The sequence below is a fragment of the Fusarium graminearum genome, chromosome 3 (assembly GCF_000240135.3).
Source record: "Fusarium graminearum PH-1 chromosome 3, whole genome shotgun sequence".
Taxonomy (NCBI): Eukaryota; Fungi; Ascomycota; class Sordariomycetes; order Hypocreales; family Nectriaceae; genus Fusarium; species Fusarium graminearum.
Window position 1 is genome coordinate 5,093,903 of NC_026476.1, and position 13,870 is coordinate 5,107,772.

Genomic DNA, 13,870 nt, shown 5'->3' on the forward strand with positions numbered 1-13,870 from the left:
TACTATACGTTGGTCGGAGAGACTAATGCAGGCCGTGTTGCATGCAGGACCAACCAAAGCAAGAAATAATAATAAATTATTCACAGCCTGAATACAAGAGGAAAATAAGAACAAAAGATCAGATAAGGCTTTGTCGCGTAGACAAGGCTGTGATTGAATGCAGCCGAAATCGAAAAAGCAGCGAATAGCGGTCGGCGACAGGCACTGTAATGGTGTAGTGGTACACGCTAACGGCGCGAAACGCACCACAGAGATGGGTACAGGTACAGCGAATTAAAGATGTTCAATGTGTGGCGTGCGGGTCTCGTCAGGAAACGGAATGGTTGCAGGCGGGAGAGAAGCGTCAGAGGGTGACGAAGTGAAACGGGCTGTGAGTGGCCAGACTGTGGAGTGCAGGTGCGGGCGGGCGGTGGAGAAGCTCGAATCTCTGAATAGCCTCAAGATCTGGGTCAAGCAACGACCTTGACTGTCTGGACAGCTTCTCACGCAAATAAATGAATCGACTGCGGGGTGCGGGTCGATTCGAGAGCGTCAGGAAATACCGCTATTTGAGTAGCAGAAAATGACGACAATTCGGAGATAATTGAGATGTGCAAACAGTCTTTATTTGATGAATTTGGACGATTCCGCTGATAAAATCGACTGTCGTTGTTGAGAAAATAGGTGGGAGGTGGAGGTTTGGTGAGAGATGGGGGGGAGAAGAAGAGGAAAAGGGAGAAGAAATGAAATGGGGATGGCTACGGTTTTTTTTTTCGGGGCGACGATAATATTTCTTATTTTCCAGGCCAGGAAGGAGAAAAACGGGGCAAAGCCAACAACTTCTTTACGATTGCATGTTACGACTCGGACAACAAGTCAAGACAAGGCAAGGCAAGGCACGAGGTACGATACGGTACGAGGAAGAAACGAGCCCGAGGAGCCAGATGGGGAGGGGGAGGGAGGAGGGACGGAAGGACCAGACCAGACCAGAAAAGCATCGTCTGGCAAAAGGGAATGGAACCAAACCAAACCATAGCAAGGTCAGACAAGGGAAAGGGCAAAAGAAAAAGGGAAATTGTATTAAACCGCCGAGGGGCGTGGCTAACTCATGGACTCTGGGACTCAAAATGTCCAACAACACCAGAGGACCAGCCAAGGATAGGGGGTCTACCAAGTAATTAACCCGAGAGTCAAGAGTCAATTTGGAGAGAGCGAGGTCAGAGCCCAGGTAGAAAGAGCCTAAAACGCAGCAACGAGAGAGTCAAACAGACATGCATAGTGCAGATTACAGTACAGTGATAGAAAGGACATAAACCAACCTAGACTGGCCCGGCAGACGCACGGATACTTTACTTTACCTGAAAGAAGGTACCTTATTAATACCGACTCAGATTCCATGTGCAACATCCGCGGCGCAGGGGGGTCGGGGGTCAGGCAATCTTTAGCGTGGGGAAACGCCAGGAATAACTTTCTCGCTTGTGACATGTATCTTTTGCGTGCTACAATTGGACACAGTCTTTCTCAACATGCCGTTTTCTTTGCATATGGCAATGTTTGTCACAACACACACTTGCATTCTGTCCCTGTGACCTTTTTGCTCCCAAACATCCTTTGTCGTCAGCAATTAACTCGGATAACCCACCATCCTAGTGACAGGTCCCCCCTTGAACGGTGTGGGCCACTTCGTCCCGGAACCAGAAACGTTGAACCAAGCTTAGGCGCGGTACATCGACAGGGATTTGACGCGGCTGCAGTCAGGGCCGCATCCGCCACAAGTTTGTTTTTCCTCGGGTTTAGTACCATGTGGCTGACATTCGCTTTTCTTTATCTCCGTCTAGATGTCTGTCGAGGTTCTATGAAAACATATATAACCAGCCTATGCTGAGGTCGTGCTGCAAACAATACTAGACAGTCATGAGGTTTTCATGATCTCTTTTTTCTTCCCTTGCGTCGTTTTAACCACTAAAATAGGTACGTCGTATTGGTTATGAACTGATCTGAGATTGACAGGGTTGACAACACCACCCAACATCGTCGGCACTTTTTTTTCGCAAGGTGTACGTATCTATTTTGATTTTAATGTTCATCACGCATGCGTCATTTATGAGAAACTGCCCGCAAAGCACAATTCTACTAAATACTTTGCTTAACTTTCGCACATTGCTTAATATTCCAGATTTGTTAACTTTCTCGCTCAAACCGACCGCCTCAACGCTCACAAAATGTATCCGTACACAGCAACAATAACTGCCAAAAATCACAAATATACAATACGCCAATCAGTACTCAAAATAGATACTCAAGGCTCTTCTTCGGATAACTGTTATGTTTTTATTGTTGTAAGCGTAACATGCGACGTTGTCTTAACAATGAAGCCACAATTTGCAATGTGAGCAAGGTTCTGTAGTACCAAGTTCTGGAATCCAAGAAGGAACGAGCATCGATCGACGCTAATGCACCAACATCCTGGTTCAAATCTGTGGCGGTGCGACATGGCCTCTGAATTCTAAATGGCCAGCTTTACCTTAATTAATAGAGGGACAAACCTCATGTTTTAGTGCCAATAATCAAAACATGCAATATCCGTCGCCCATAATTAATCCATCTTCGCACTTTTGTAACCCAGTCAGGGGATCTAAGTATTATTTCGCGGTGCTACTTCCAGGGAACGAAATAACTCGTAATTGGAAACCCGCATTTACATAATCTTGGCATGGATCAGGAGAATTGCTAAGTTCACTTTCATCCGGCGATCAATGCAATCAACTACCAACCGATTTTATCACCCTTGAACATTTCCCAAATTCCAAACACCTTTACCTGCCGTTTGTTTAGCTTCTTCTGGCCGATTTGCTCTATTTTGAATTATTTACAATGGAAACGAATACTTACACGATCTCCTCTTCAAAGTTCTTTGTTCTAGCACGTGATGGAATGGCTCAACCTGTCATGACCAAAATATGGGGTCACCCTGCCCCACCAAGATTTCTCCGACGTTGCCTCCACCGACTAAAAAAAGACGTCAGAAACAAAAGCTTTGCGAGGTCGAAGGCTTCCATAATCTTCAACACAACCACCCAACATGGACCCGACACTCTTGATCAACGATATAGTCGAACACGATACCTCAAAGAAGAAGCCTGTACAGTTTGACGACGTCCAGATATCCTCCACCGGTTTCCCGCAGCACAAACGACGATGGAAAACATCCGCTTTCAAGCAGAGGCGTGCGGGACAGGCAGCTGATACACCGCAGGAGTCCAAATCTGAGGCCACGAAGCTTCAGGGCTCTTACTCGAATGCGGATTTGGAAATTGTTGAAAAGCAGCGCATCGATCAGGAGAACCAACAAAAGCTTGCCAGCATGAGTCCCGCAGAGATTGCCCAGGCTCAGCAAGAAATCATGAATGGCCTGAATCCTGCTCTCGTTCAGAGATTACTATCGCGGGCCAATATTGACGAGCAGAATGGCCCTTCACCCTTTGATCCGCCTAAGCCAGAAAAAGAGGAATCGCCCGAGCCTCCACCTACAATCAAAGTTGAGGATGCTGACAAAGCTGAAGCTTCAAAGAACAGCCCTGCAGCTCCCACGCGACCTCCCAAGCCGTCAGTAGAGTCAGTACCAGATAGTGGCTCTTCAGCACCACAAGCGACTTCCACCAAGAAGATTGCGGACGACTACGATGAAAATAAGGCACCGCCTCAAATACCACCAGATCTATTTCCTATCACCGACCAGCCCAAGTCAGTTCACTTTCCTAATCCGCCAAATTTACCCGACCTCGACCCTTCCGATCCGGACTTCCTAGCTACACTTCACAAGAAATATTTCCCGAATCTTCCAGCCGACCCAAGCAAGCTCGCATGGATGGCACCGATCCCTACGGAAGATAGTCCAGCTGATAAAGATTCTTCATACTATCCTCACCCCGAGATTGCGGTAAACGCCTTGCGCTTCGATTTCAAGGGCCGATTTTTATCTCCCAGAGTTAGCCGAGCTATTCCTTCGTCAAAGGGGTTGCACCATCATGGCGACGCCCCAGAGGCTGCAGGATATACCGTTGCAGAACTGGCTCATCTTGCAAGGAGCGCTGTTCCTGCGCAGAGATGTATGGCTTTTCAAACATTAGGAAGGATTCTCTATCGCCTTGGGCTTGGCGAATGGGGTAAAGGTGAAAACGATCATATCGCCATGGGAGTATGGGGTGCTGTTAAGCAGGGACGTGTATTGGACAGCTTAACAGAAGCTGCCATGGCAGAAGGCGGTCACCGAGGCAGCCGTGCTTATGCCACCGAGGCTCTCTGGTTGTTTGAGAAGGGTGGTTGGAAAGAGAAGTTCAAGGGCCGGTAAGAGATCAACTTGGCATGATTGTAAATAGGAACAAATTTGAACATAATAACGACATACAAATACACCGATACTGACGTCTAGCTATAAGATAGATACACATTTTGTATACAAAGCTCACTTAATTCGTAAATCATTGAGCATCTCTCATCATTCGAACAAAGCCACGCCAGTTAGGAGTTTTAAGAACTGTAGTTTCTGCTGTTATGCTGGAAGACTTTACTGGTGCCACGTAGTGATGAGTAGCTGAGCTGTGCATGCTGTTGGTGAATTGCCACATCTCCTTGGTGTGAAGAGCTACCTCTTATACGTATGTCTATATATATCATTGTAGACTTGCAGATTCAACGAGGTCGAGCCACTGCCAAGCTCCAGTCTTGAGAATAGCACAGCCTTGAGACTCCCGCTAAAATGTACTGTCAATGCCAATGAACAAATAAGGGTCTGTCTGACCTTGTATTCAGCAGCCGGGATTCAGCAAAATTAGTAGGCAGGCGGTGAAAAAGAGAAGAGAATTACTGACGTAATGAATGGTAAAGAATGAAATATTGATGCTGTGCTGTGATTTCTCTTTGTTCAAGTGCCCAAATCAAGGATGCGGCTCTTGTGCGTGGCTTGAAAGTAACATGGAAATCTGGAGAAAGGAGTTGCGGATGGAACCTTGTCTTGTTTGTATGTACTCGGGATCCCCGCTGAAAGAGCCTGAAACCTCAAGAATAAAACCCACTCGATGTGGACACGACAGTATCGATTGGCTGTAAGCATCCATTGGGGAGAAACCTGGGGCCGAGTGCCCTGTGGCATAACAGCTAAAGTCCAATGCAATGGCTCGAATGCATTCATTCAGTGGAGTGAGACAGTGCAGTGCAGACACTGAGTCAAGGGTGAATGGGTGCGGTGTACTGTGAGTAGTACTGAGTACCTGCCCAGAAGGTGGCTTGTGCCCGGGCAGGCGAAAAAAGGGAGCACCCTGGACGGGAAAAAACGAACAAAAAAAAACATCTTTTGCTGGTGGCCAGGCCGCCAACTTCTTTCTTCTCTTCTTCTTGTTTCCCTCTCAGCCCAAAACATCACGGCCCTGCCGCGCCAATTCCTCCCTCCCTATTTCTGGGTGACTTGCCGTCTTCTTTTCATCTTCCTCCCGGTCATCGAATAAGTTCTTGTCTTTCACGTACGTCTGCTTCACCTTTTTGTAGGCTCAGACTTTGCTCCACCTCCCTCTTGCATCGCAATCGATATCGACATTCCCCGCCACTTTCAGGTAGTTTGTTGCCTCTCCGACGACTCCAAACAACTTCCTCGGCAACCTGCTTCCACTGCTCAGCAATTCAACTCTTGAACGAGTCGGATTTGAGAACCAAGCAACACTATTTGTACTGCTCTTGATTGCGCAGTCAAAAAAGTACACAGCTTCTTTTAGCTCTTCGCTCTCGCCCAATCCGCTTCTGAGCCCCAAGCTTTCTCGCCCCACGATCGCGATCTACTTTGAAATCTGCCCGCACGACTACGACAGAACATTTGAACCGGCCTCAATAAAAAAGAATTCCGCAAGACACGAGACACTGTGACTTTCACTAGCCATGGCGTCTCCGCTGCAGTTTGCCTACCGAACCCAGAAGACCATCGGCGTCTTTGACGCTGCGCCCGTCTACGAGCCTCTCGCTGGGTTCAACAAGCCCGAGGGCAACCTCCGATACTGTATTTACTCGCCCTGTGGACGTTACTTCGGTTGGGCCTCCCCTGAGGTTGTCACCGTTGTTGATGCCTCGACTGGTCAGCAGGTCCTTTCTCTCCCTATCCTTAACGTTTACGAACTCGGTTTCTCTCCTTGTGGCACTTTCGTCATCACCTGGGAGCGCCCTGGCAAGGATGAGAATGGCGATGCCACCAAGAACCTTAAGGTCTGGCGTGTTGTAGAGGAGGGTGTTGCTGGTCAGGATAAGCAGCCCCTTGGCCGTTTTGTTCAGAAGCAGCAGCAAGGCTGGAACCTTCAGTACACGGCCGATGAGAAGTACTGTGCTCGTCTCGTAACAAACGAGGTCCAATTCTACGAGAGCCACGATCTCGTTACGGTCTGGAACAAGCTCCGAGTCGAGGGTGCCACCAACTTTGCCCTCGCTCCTGGCAGCCAGAACCATGCTGTCGCCGTATTTGTTCCTGAGCGCAAGGTAAGTTGACCGCCAATTACGTGTATATTTAAATACACTCGCTAACAATCATGTCTAGGGTCAACCCGCTGCCGTAAAGGTCTTCAACGTTCCCCTATTCACCAACCCCATCTCCCAAAAGACCTTTTTCAAGGGAGACAAGGTTCAACTGAAGTGGAACAAGCTTGGTTCCAGCATTCTGGTCCTGGCACAAACTGACGTTGATCGCTCAGGCAAGAGTTACTACGGCGAGACCACCCTGTATCTGCTCAGCACCACTGGTGCTTTCGATGCTCGTGTGTCCTTGGATAAGGAGGGTCCTATCCACGATGTTTCTTGGTCGCCCAACTCGAGAGAGTTCGGTGTTGTATATGGATACATGCCTGCCAAGGCCACTATCTTCAACCACCGCGCCGTTGCAACTCACTCATTCCCGATTGGCCCTCGAAACACAATTACCTTCTCACCAACTGGCCGTTTTGTTCTGGTTGCAGGATTCGGCAATCTCGCTGGTCAGATCGATATTTACGACCTCGAGAAGGATTTCCGAAAGGTCACCACTATCGAGAGCGGAAACCCCAGTGTCTGCGAGTGGAGTCCCGACAGCCGCTACATCATGACTGCTACAACTTCTCCTCGACTCCGTGTGGACAACGGTATCAAGTTGTGGCACGTTAACGGTGGTATTATGTACAACGAAGATATGATTGAGTTGTACAATGTTATCTGGCGACCTCAGAGTCCTGAGAGCATCGCTCCCGGTGACCCCTTAAGCCCGGTTCCTACACCCCACTCCTCTGCCACGGCGCTCTTGGCTACGGCGAAGACCCCCAGCAAGCCTGCTGGTGCTTACCGTCCTCCCGGTGCTCGTGGTTTGGCCACGCCCCTTCACTTTAAGCGTGAGGACGAGGGTGGTGCTGCCCACGTTGTAGGCAACGGTGTTCCCAACGTTGGTCCCAACGGTTTTGGTCGCCCACGCCGAGGTGTGCCAGGTGCGGAATTTGCCGAGCAGACTCCCACTGTCAGGACTGTTCCGGGTGCTGAGCCCATGGGCGATGAGAACTCGTCCAAGTCCAAGAATAAGAAGAAGAGAAACAAGAAGAACGCCCAGGGCGAGGGTGGTCGACCCCAAGGTGAACCTAATGGTGGAGCTAGCCTGGCTCCTCCCTCTCACGACCGAGGCCATGAGGGTCGCAGCCCCGAACGACGCAACCACCGCAACAGAAGCCAGTCGCGCAACAACCAGCCTCGCAGCCGAAGCAACACGCACCGCAATGGCCATGGAAACCAGCAGCAAGCCCAGAGTTCTGGTGCTACGGCTGCCGCTGCCGCCGCCGCCGCTGATGCCTCTCAGAACCCCAACGCCAAGAAGATCCGTAGTCTCCAGAAGAAGGTTCGCGCCATTGAGGATCTTGAGATGCGTCTGGCCGGCGGAGAGAAGCTTGAGGATACCCAGCTCAAGAAAATCAACACCAAGTCATCCGTCCTTAAGGAACTTGACGGTTTGGAGAAGGAGAACTAAAACAAGGGACGATCAGGGGCTTGGGGCCGTGATATGTGGTATTAAGTTGAACGGAATCTGGGGAAATGGGAGTGTTGGTGAGTCGTTAGGACTCTGGGTTATTGAATTGGGTTGTACTTTATTGGACAACTTACCTGCATGGCGCGGATCGGTTGGGTCGACTTTGTGTTTCTGTATATGAAGGCGGTCCGTTGGGGAGTCAAAAGTCAATCGGACAATGGGAGACTTGGTCGGCGCGCCACAGTCTGATACATAAATCAGAAGAATAATAAAAGCTCATTATCACTCGGTATAAGTTTATATGCTTAGAACACGACAAGTATTAGACCAGATACTAACTATGTACCTATGCACCTGAGTGTTTGTTGAACCTGGTCACTATATTGAAGTTGTATGTTACCCTGAAGTTACCCTAGCTACTCTTTTGTGTTCACAAGGCGAGCTGCGTCAGTTGGAATTCAAGTAAATGATAGATATACACGGACGTAAATATCAAACGAGTATACACTAATTGATTTTATATCCAAATATCTACTAGTGTTATAGGACTGTGTTGCAAAAAACCTTCCATCGACGATATTGGACATGATCGAAGTCAGTCGTTGTCAGACTTTTCGTTGCTATCATCTTCATCTACACAATTTTGGCACCCACATTCAACAAGCAAAGCCTCGATACGAGGCCCGGTTAGCTCAATCGGTAGAGCGTGAGACTCTTAAATGAGTACACAAATCTCAAGGTTGCGGGTTCGACCCCCGCATCGGGCTGTTCCTATAAATTCCCATGGGATTGAGTAATCGTTTCTTTTTGATATTTTTATGTATTTTTTGCTCTCGTCTTGGTCAAGTTCATGAGTTTGAGATAGGAAGACCGAGAAAGGAATATGGTGTCTCCTTTGAGAAATTTTATTGGGAAAGAACGCCATCAGGAGCGAGGTACCTTCCTAGGGCACTCAGCTTACACGAGGAAGGCGCAAAACATTGGGTACACACGTAAGCGGGTTTCACCCTGCTTCAAATGTCATTTCTCATCTCTTATTAGGCATCTTCGAATTTGTAGCTAGACACTATCGGTTTTTGGCCTCGGTCTCTTTACTTGCTTGCAGTTTTCTCCAGAACACCTCCTTCGACTGCTTTCGCCTCTTCCGTCTCTCGTTTCTGTTTCTTATCCAATTTCCTCTGATATTTAGCCCTCTTTGCATCAAGCCTGTCCTGTTCTTCCCTCAGAGCTATAACGGTAGGGCTCTTTGCTCTAATCTTGGCTCCGTACCTCCAGAAAACGAACGGGATTGGAATCATTGCGACTTCGAGAAGACCCAGGAGAGTGCCTGCCCATTGAGGAGTCATGGCTGCATACATCTTGGGACCAGCCAGAGGCAAGACGCCTCCAGCAATACTTCGAAGAACCGCGTTACCGGCGAGTGCGCTGGCAGCGTAGATGGAATACGTTCCCGCCAGGTAGTTTGAGCCGTAGATGAAAGAGATAGTGTTGCCTGCACCGAAAGGTATGCCGAACGCAATCGGAATGGCCCAATGGATAGATGCTGGCAGACACGTCCATGAGAAGACAAGCTGACCCACGGGTGTCAGGACCGCGCCAATTGCCATGACCAGAGCCGTGGCCTCGGGCAGAGGCTTGCCAGTGACAGGATCTCGAGGTTGAGAGTTGATGATGCGTCGGAAGAGAGGTTCGGCAAAGATAGCCATCATTGTGCCCACACCTATGCCGATAAAGGCCAATCCGGATATTCCTGCATTCCAACCACGATGTTGTGAGAAAACGATGGGATATGCTACGAAACAAAGATAGAGAATGGCATAAATCAGCGAGATCCTAAGTCTCGGTCAGTGGTTTTCTCTTGGGTGGCAGACTCGGAAACGAAAAGGGGATCGCATGGCAACTTACCAAATATCCATGAACCACAAAATGGGCTCAGTTGCTAACAGAATAAAAGGACGACTCATGTTGATCTTGATGAGATGCCAGGTTGACAGCTTCTGGTCATACTGGCACCAATATCGCGGATCGTCGTTTTCCTTGCGGAGTCGCGCAGCTTTCTTCTTTAAGATAGCTGGGTGGTATGTCTCTTTGACCGTGAGCATCATGGCAACGCCTACCCCGCCGAGCATCAGAGGAATCCAGGCATCCCACCGCCAGCCCAAATATTGGAATACGAAACCTCCAATGACGGGCCCAGTAGAGGGCCCATTCAGGGGCGCGATTGACCACATGGACATAGCAGCAGCAAGATGATCTGGATCCGTGATGTCGACGATAGTGCCGGGACTGTTTGAGATCATGGCGGCACCAAACAATGCACTGTACTTTGTCAGTAGTCTGGCTTAAAGCAAAGGACTACCACCTACCAAAAGAATCGCACAACAATGATCTCCGTCAACGAAGTGGCCAAGGCGCAAGGCAGAATTAACAACGCCCAAGCGAGCAAACATACGATGTATACTTTTTGCCGGCCATACAGCTCACTCAGAGGCGCTACAATGAGACTTCCGACGGCAAGGCCAAGCAAGTATGTAGTCAAACCCAACGTCGCCACTGTAGTCGTAACATCGAATTCTTTCGCCAGGCCAGAGACTGATGCTGTGTAGCATGTGCTGTACAAAACCACCACCCACGTGGAGTATGAGACACAGACAACGATCCAGTAGCGATACGCCTTTGACCAGTTCCTGGGGTTTTCAGGATCGCCATCTTGAAAGAAAACCTCAAAGTCGGCAGGCCGAGATGCGTTGCTCGTTACGCTCGTGCCAGTCTGCGTGTAAGTGATGGGCTCGCGAGCCTCACGCTCCGCCTCTGTCTCAAGATCCGGGGTGAGAGCATGCTCCAATGGCTCAAAAAAGTCAGGGTCGCGTCGCCGGCTGCGGCGCGATTCAACGGCCCTGATAGGTTCTAAAACTGGCGACGATGTTATCGAAGATGTTGCGGAAGACGACTCAGCGCCATTGACTGGTGATGCCTTCTCAAGATCACCCGCCATGACTTTTGGCGCGTTCCTGTCGCAAACTTGGACGCAGTGAGATTGTTGGCTGCAATGTCAGATTTCGCAACAAGCAGTCGTCATTCCAGCTTAAAAGAGGAGAGGGTTCCTTTTGATTATAAATCTCAATAAAAGATCAACGACTCTGTCTATCTAGAGTACAAGGATGACAAAAAGTATACGTGATTCCTTTTTGAAAAAGCCTGCATTCTTGAGGACCGGAAGACGGCACGAGATGGAATCAAATCAACATAAGTCATGGACTTGCTTGGTAAATTGCGCCTTTCGCCCTCCATGTTTCAACCGATGTGGATGCCGAAAGGAGCATCCTGGCCTCTTGTTTGCTCACAGTGGAGAGAGACGGATTCTTTATCATGGCCTGGTGGATCTATTGGCGGGCTCGTAATGTACTTCTGTTACGGATATGGTGAGTAAACCCGCGAGATCCTTAACATGTCCGGGAAACGGCTTCAGAGTCCGGCCCGACGCTGGATGGACCCCGCAGGAGATAAGCGTCTCAGGATTGTGGAAAAGGATCTACAAGTCAATTTTGACCCTGAAAGACTAGAGTCCGACTTTTTTCTTCTTTGTTTCCCAGTTGAAGCTTGTGTAGGTGAGTAGGTTGATGTTGTTTATGCCGCAGAAGTGCAGAAGTGCAGACGAGTAGATGTGATCTGTGAAACGAACCTACCGTTGAATATCAGTTGAATCCATCGGTTACTTCGATAAGCTTTATACTTTATATACTCATTCCTCTTGTCTCGTTGCCGAGGTCGGCTGTAAATGAAAGCCTAGTCTTTGCATCAAAACTGGGGCCGATACGGCCCCACAGTGGCCGGAATGAATAACAGATCTGACGGTGAAGGCTGAGTTTCGTATGATCAGAGAGAATATCTATTCAATTGCCTCGAGCTTTTATCTAGATACTGAGACAATCTGAATGTTTAACTGAGACTATAGTAAGCTGCAGCGCATATATGAATTATTGATATAAGAAGCGAGTATAGTGATTTTGGGGCCTAAGTTCTAAAGCCATCTATGGTATACCGGGTGATATCCAAGATTCGACTATTGGGCTATCTTTACACAGGGCTGAAAAAGAGTAAAATAAAAGTAAGCCTTGTCGTTTGGCTTGTCTAAGTGACATTGGCCTTTATAAAACCCCCTCTGACTCAAACTTAACAACCTCAAAGAACAGCATCCACATAAACAATTATCAGAAATTACCATCAGAGACATTCAAGGGCGTTCTGTATGCATTCTATCTGGATAGATTTGCATCATATGTAATAATAAGAATGTCTGTATGAAGATCAAATATATGTTATTCTATGATCTTAGTAACTATTAGAGACTTCAGTTTTGTAATCGTGCAGTCTATACAAGCACAAGTGTCCTTCCACCAGGCCTCAGGGTATTAGAAAAATTGACCACCGGGAACATAAGAGACGAAATTAGTAGACCATCTTATGCTACTAAAGCTATAGCCTTTAGGCTATTTATTTCTATACCCTAAGACTTAGACTAGGAGGTTAACTTTTCTACTACCCAGTAGCTGGGACTTCGTACAATTATGATTGAAGAAGTGCATGCCATCCACCGTAAGCTAAAATATACTAAAAATGTCCGTAAACTATCTCTAATAGTAATTCTGCAAGTCTGAGCTGTTGTTAGCTGCCTGACCCATAGGTCGTTGTGCACCTGCAGGACCACGGGGAGGCTGGTTTCGGCCGCCAAAGTTTCCTTGGGCGGGACCACTGGGTGCTGATGTGGGAGGGTTGTTACTCTTGCTGAGCGGCGGGTAGGAGTCATCATAATCCACCTGTTGCCCATAGCCGCCCTGCTGGTTCCTGGGCTCAACATCGTCGAGGGATCGGTAGTTGTAGCCGCCGCCGCCCCTTCCGCGGCCTCCACGACCGCCCCTGGCATTACCACGGCCCCGGCCGCCCCGGCCGCCCCGGCCTCCACGACCCCCTCCTGAATGGTAGCCGCGAGACTCGTTACGCCCACTGTAGTGGCTATTGGTGTTCCTCTGATTCTGATTCCAATCCTCGTCACCGTTGTGCTTTCGCTTCGATGTCTTATTAGCGAACAGACTTTCATAAGCGTCCTCCCGCGGGTCCTCTGGTTCGATGCGTAGAATGACCTTCTCACCGACCACGGTTTCGAAGGTAAACGACTGTTCTGGTGATATGGGCTGCCAGTTCTGTATTTTGCCTGCGTCCATTGGTCGAGCTCCCTTTCTCAATGCCAAAACAACCAAAGGACTAGGGTTGTCGGTGTGGTACTTGGCATTTTGGGGGATAGGCCGCAACTGTGCTGCCCAAATACTGTTGTCGAAGCAAGAAGTACCAACGACTTCCCACTGCATTTTGCTACCCATTCCACCGACCTTCTCCAAGATACTAGCAGGGCACGGACGGGGGCAGATGAGGATATTGTTGCCATGATATTTGAGCTCATGCTGGGGCGTATTGGGGGGTATATGGGCGAGCTTGATGAGTTTCTTGGTATCCTCGGGTCCAATCATGTAGCCGGTAAAAAACACAGTCTTCTTAATCCTGAGTCGGTGCTGGCGCTGTCTTGGAGACTGTTTGGAAACCAGATCGTTGTGAATGTTGATCATGTGCTGAATCTCGGCCACCTCAGCAACGGGGTCCAGGGTTGTTGAACAGTCAGCCACTTGGATGACCTCGGCTGTGATGGGCCCTCTTGTTGGTGCACTGCTCTGTTCACGGTTGAACTCGGCAAAAAAGTCGCGAAAGCCTTTGGTGTGCTTTGGTCGGTCCTCGTAGACCCGGATCTCGTCTGCTTGTTTGTACGTTTCCATCAGTCCCCTAAGGAAGAGCTGCTTGAAGTGCATGGTGCTATTGAACTTT

The 13,870-nt window shown here is 48.8% G+C and overlaps 5 protein-coding genes and 1 non-coding gene across 6 annotated transcripts; 4 read left to right on the top strand and 2 right to left on the bottom strand.

Annotated features, from left to right (window-relative positions):
• Positions 1 to 3,061: 3,061 nt before the first annotated feature.
• FGSG_06352 (uncharacterized protein) lies at positions 3,062 to 4,422 on the top strand (the record flags this gene model as incomplete). The annotated part of the gene is made up of 2 exons (XM_011326707.1): positions 3,062 to 4,326; positions 4,419 to 4,422. 2 exons carry the CDS (start codon positions 3,062 to 3,064, stop codon positions 4,420 to 4,422), a joined length of 1,269 nt encoding a protein of 422 aa, XP_011325009.1.
• Positions 4,423 to 5,151: 729 nt separating this feature from the next.
• Positions 5,152 to 5,666, top strand: FGSG_12908 (uncharacterized protein; the record flags this gene model as incomplete). Its single annotated transcript, XM_011326708.1, has 3 exons — positions 5,152 to 5,231; positions 5,389 to 5,498; positions 5,524 to 5,666. The coding sequence occupies 3 exons, from the start codon at positions 5,152 to 5,154 to the stop codon at positions 5,664 to 5,666; spliced, it is 333 nt and encodes a 110-aa protein (XP_011325010.1).
• Positions 5,667 to 5,907: 241 nt separating this feature from the next.
• On the top strand, positions 5,908 to 8,143 carry FGSG_06353 (uncharacterized protein; the record flags this gene model as incomplete). Its single annotated transcript, XM_011326709.1, has 2 exons — positions 5,908 to 6,495; positions 6,554 to 8,143. 2 exons carry the CDS (start codon positions 5,908 to 5,910, stop codon positions 7,994 to 7,996), a joined length of 2,031 nt encoding a protein of 676 aa, XP_011325011.1. The 3' UTR covers positions 7,997 to 8,143.
• A 534-nt stretch (positions 8,144 to 8,677) lies between these two features.
• FGSG_20655 lies at positions 8,678 to 8,763 on the top strand. Its single transcript has one exon. It is a non-coding gene; the product is annotated as a tRNA-Lys (tRNA).
• Positions 8,764 to 9,087: 324 nt separating this feature from the next.
• Positions 9,088 to 10,991, bottom strand: FGSG_06354 (uncharacterized protein; the record flags this gene model as incomplete). The annotated part of the gene is made up of 3 exons (XM_011326710.1): positions 9,088 to 9,829; positions 9,902 to 10,315; positions 10,363 to 10,991. The coding sequence occupies 3 exons, from the start codon at positions 10,989 to 10,991 to the stop codon at positions 9,088 to 9,090; spliced, it is 1,785 nt and encodes a 594-aa protein (XP_011325012.1).
• Positions 10,992 to 12,630: 1,639 nt separating this feature from the next.
• Positions 12,631 to 13,854, bottom strand: FGSG_06355 (uncharacterized protein; the record flags this gene model as incomplete). The annotated part of the gene is made up of 1 exon (XM_011326711.1): positions 12,631 to 13,854. One exon carries the CDS (start codon positions 13,852 to 13,854, stop codon positions 12,631 to 12,633), a length of 1,224 nt encoding a protein of 407 aa, XP_011325013.1.
• Between the last annotated feature and the right edge of the window lie 16 nt (positions 13,855 to 13,870).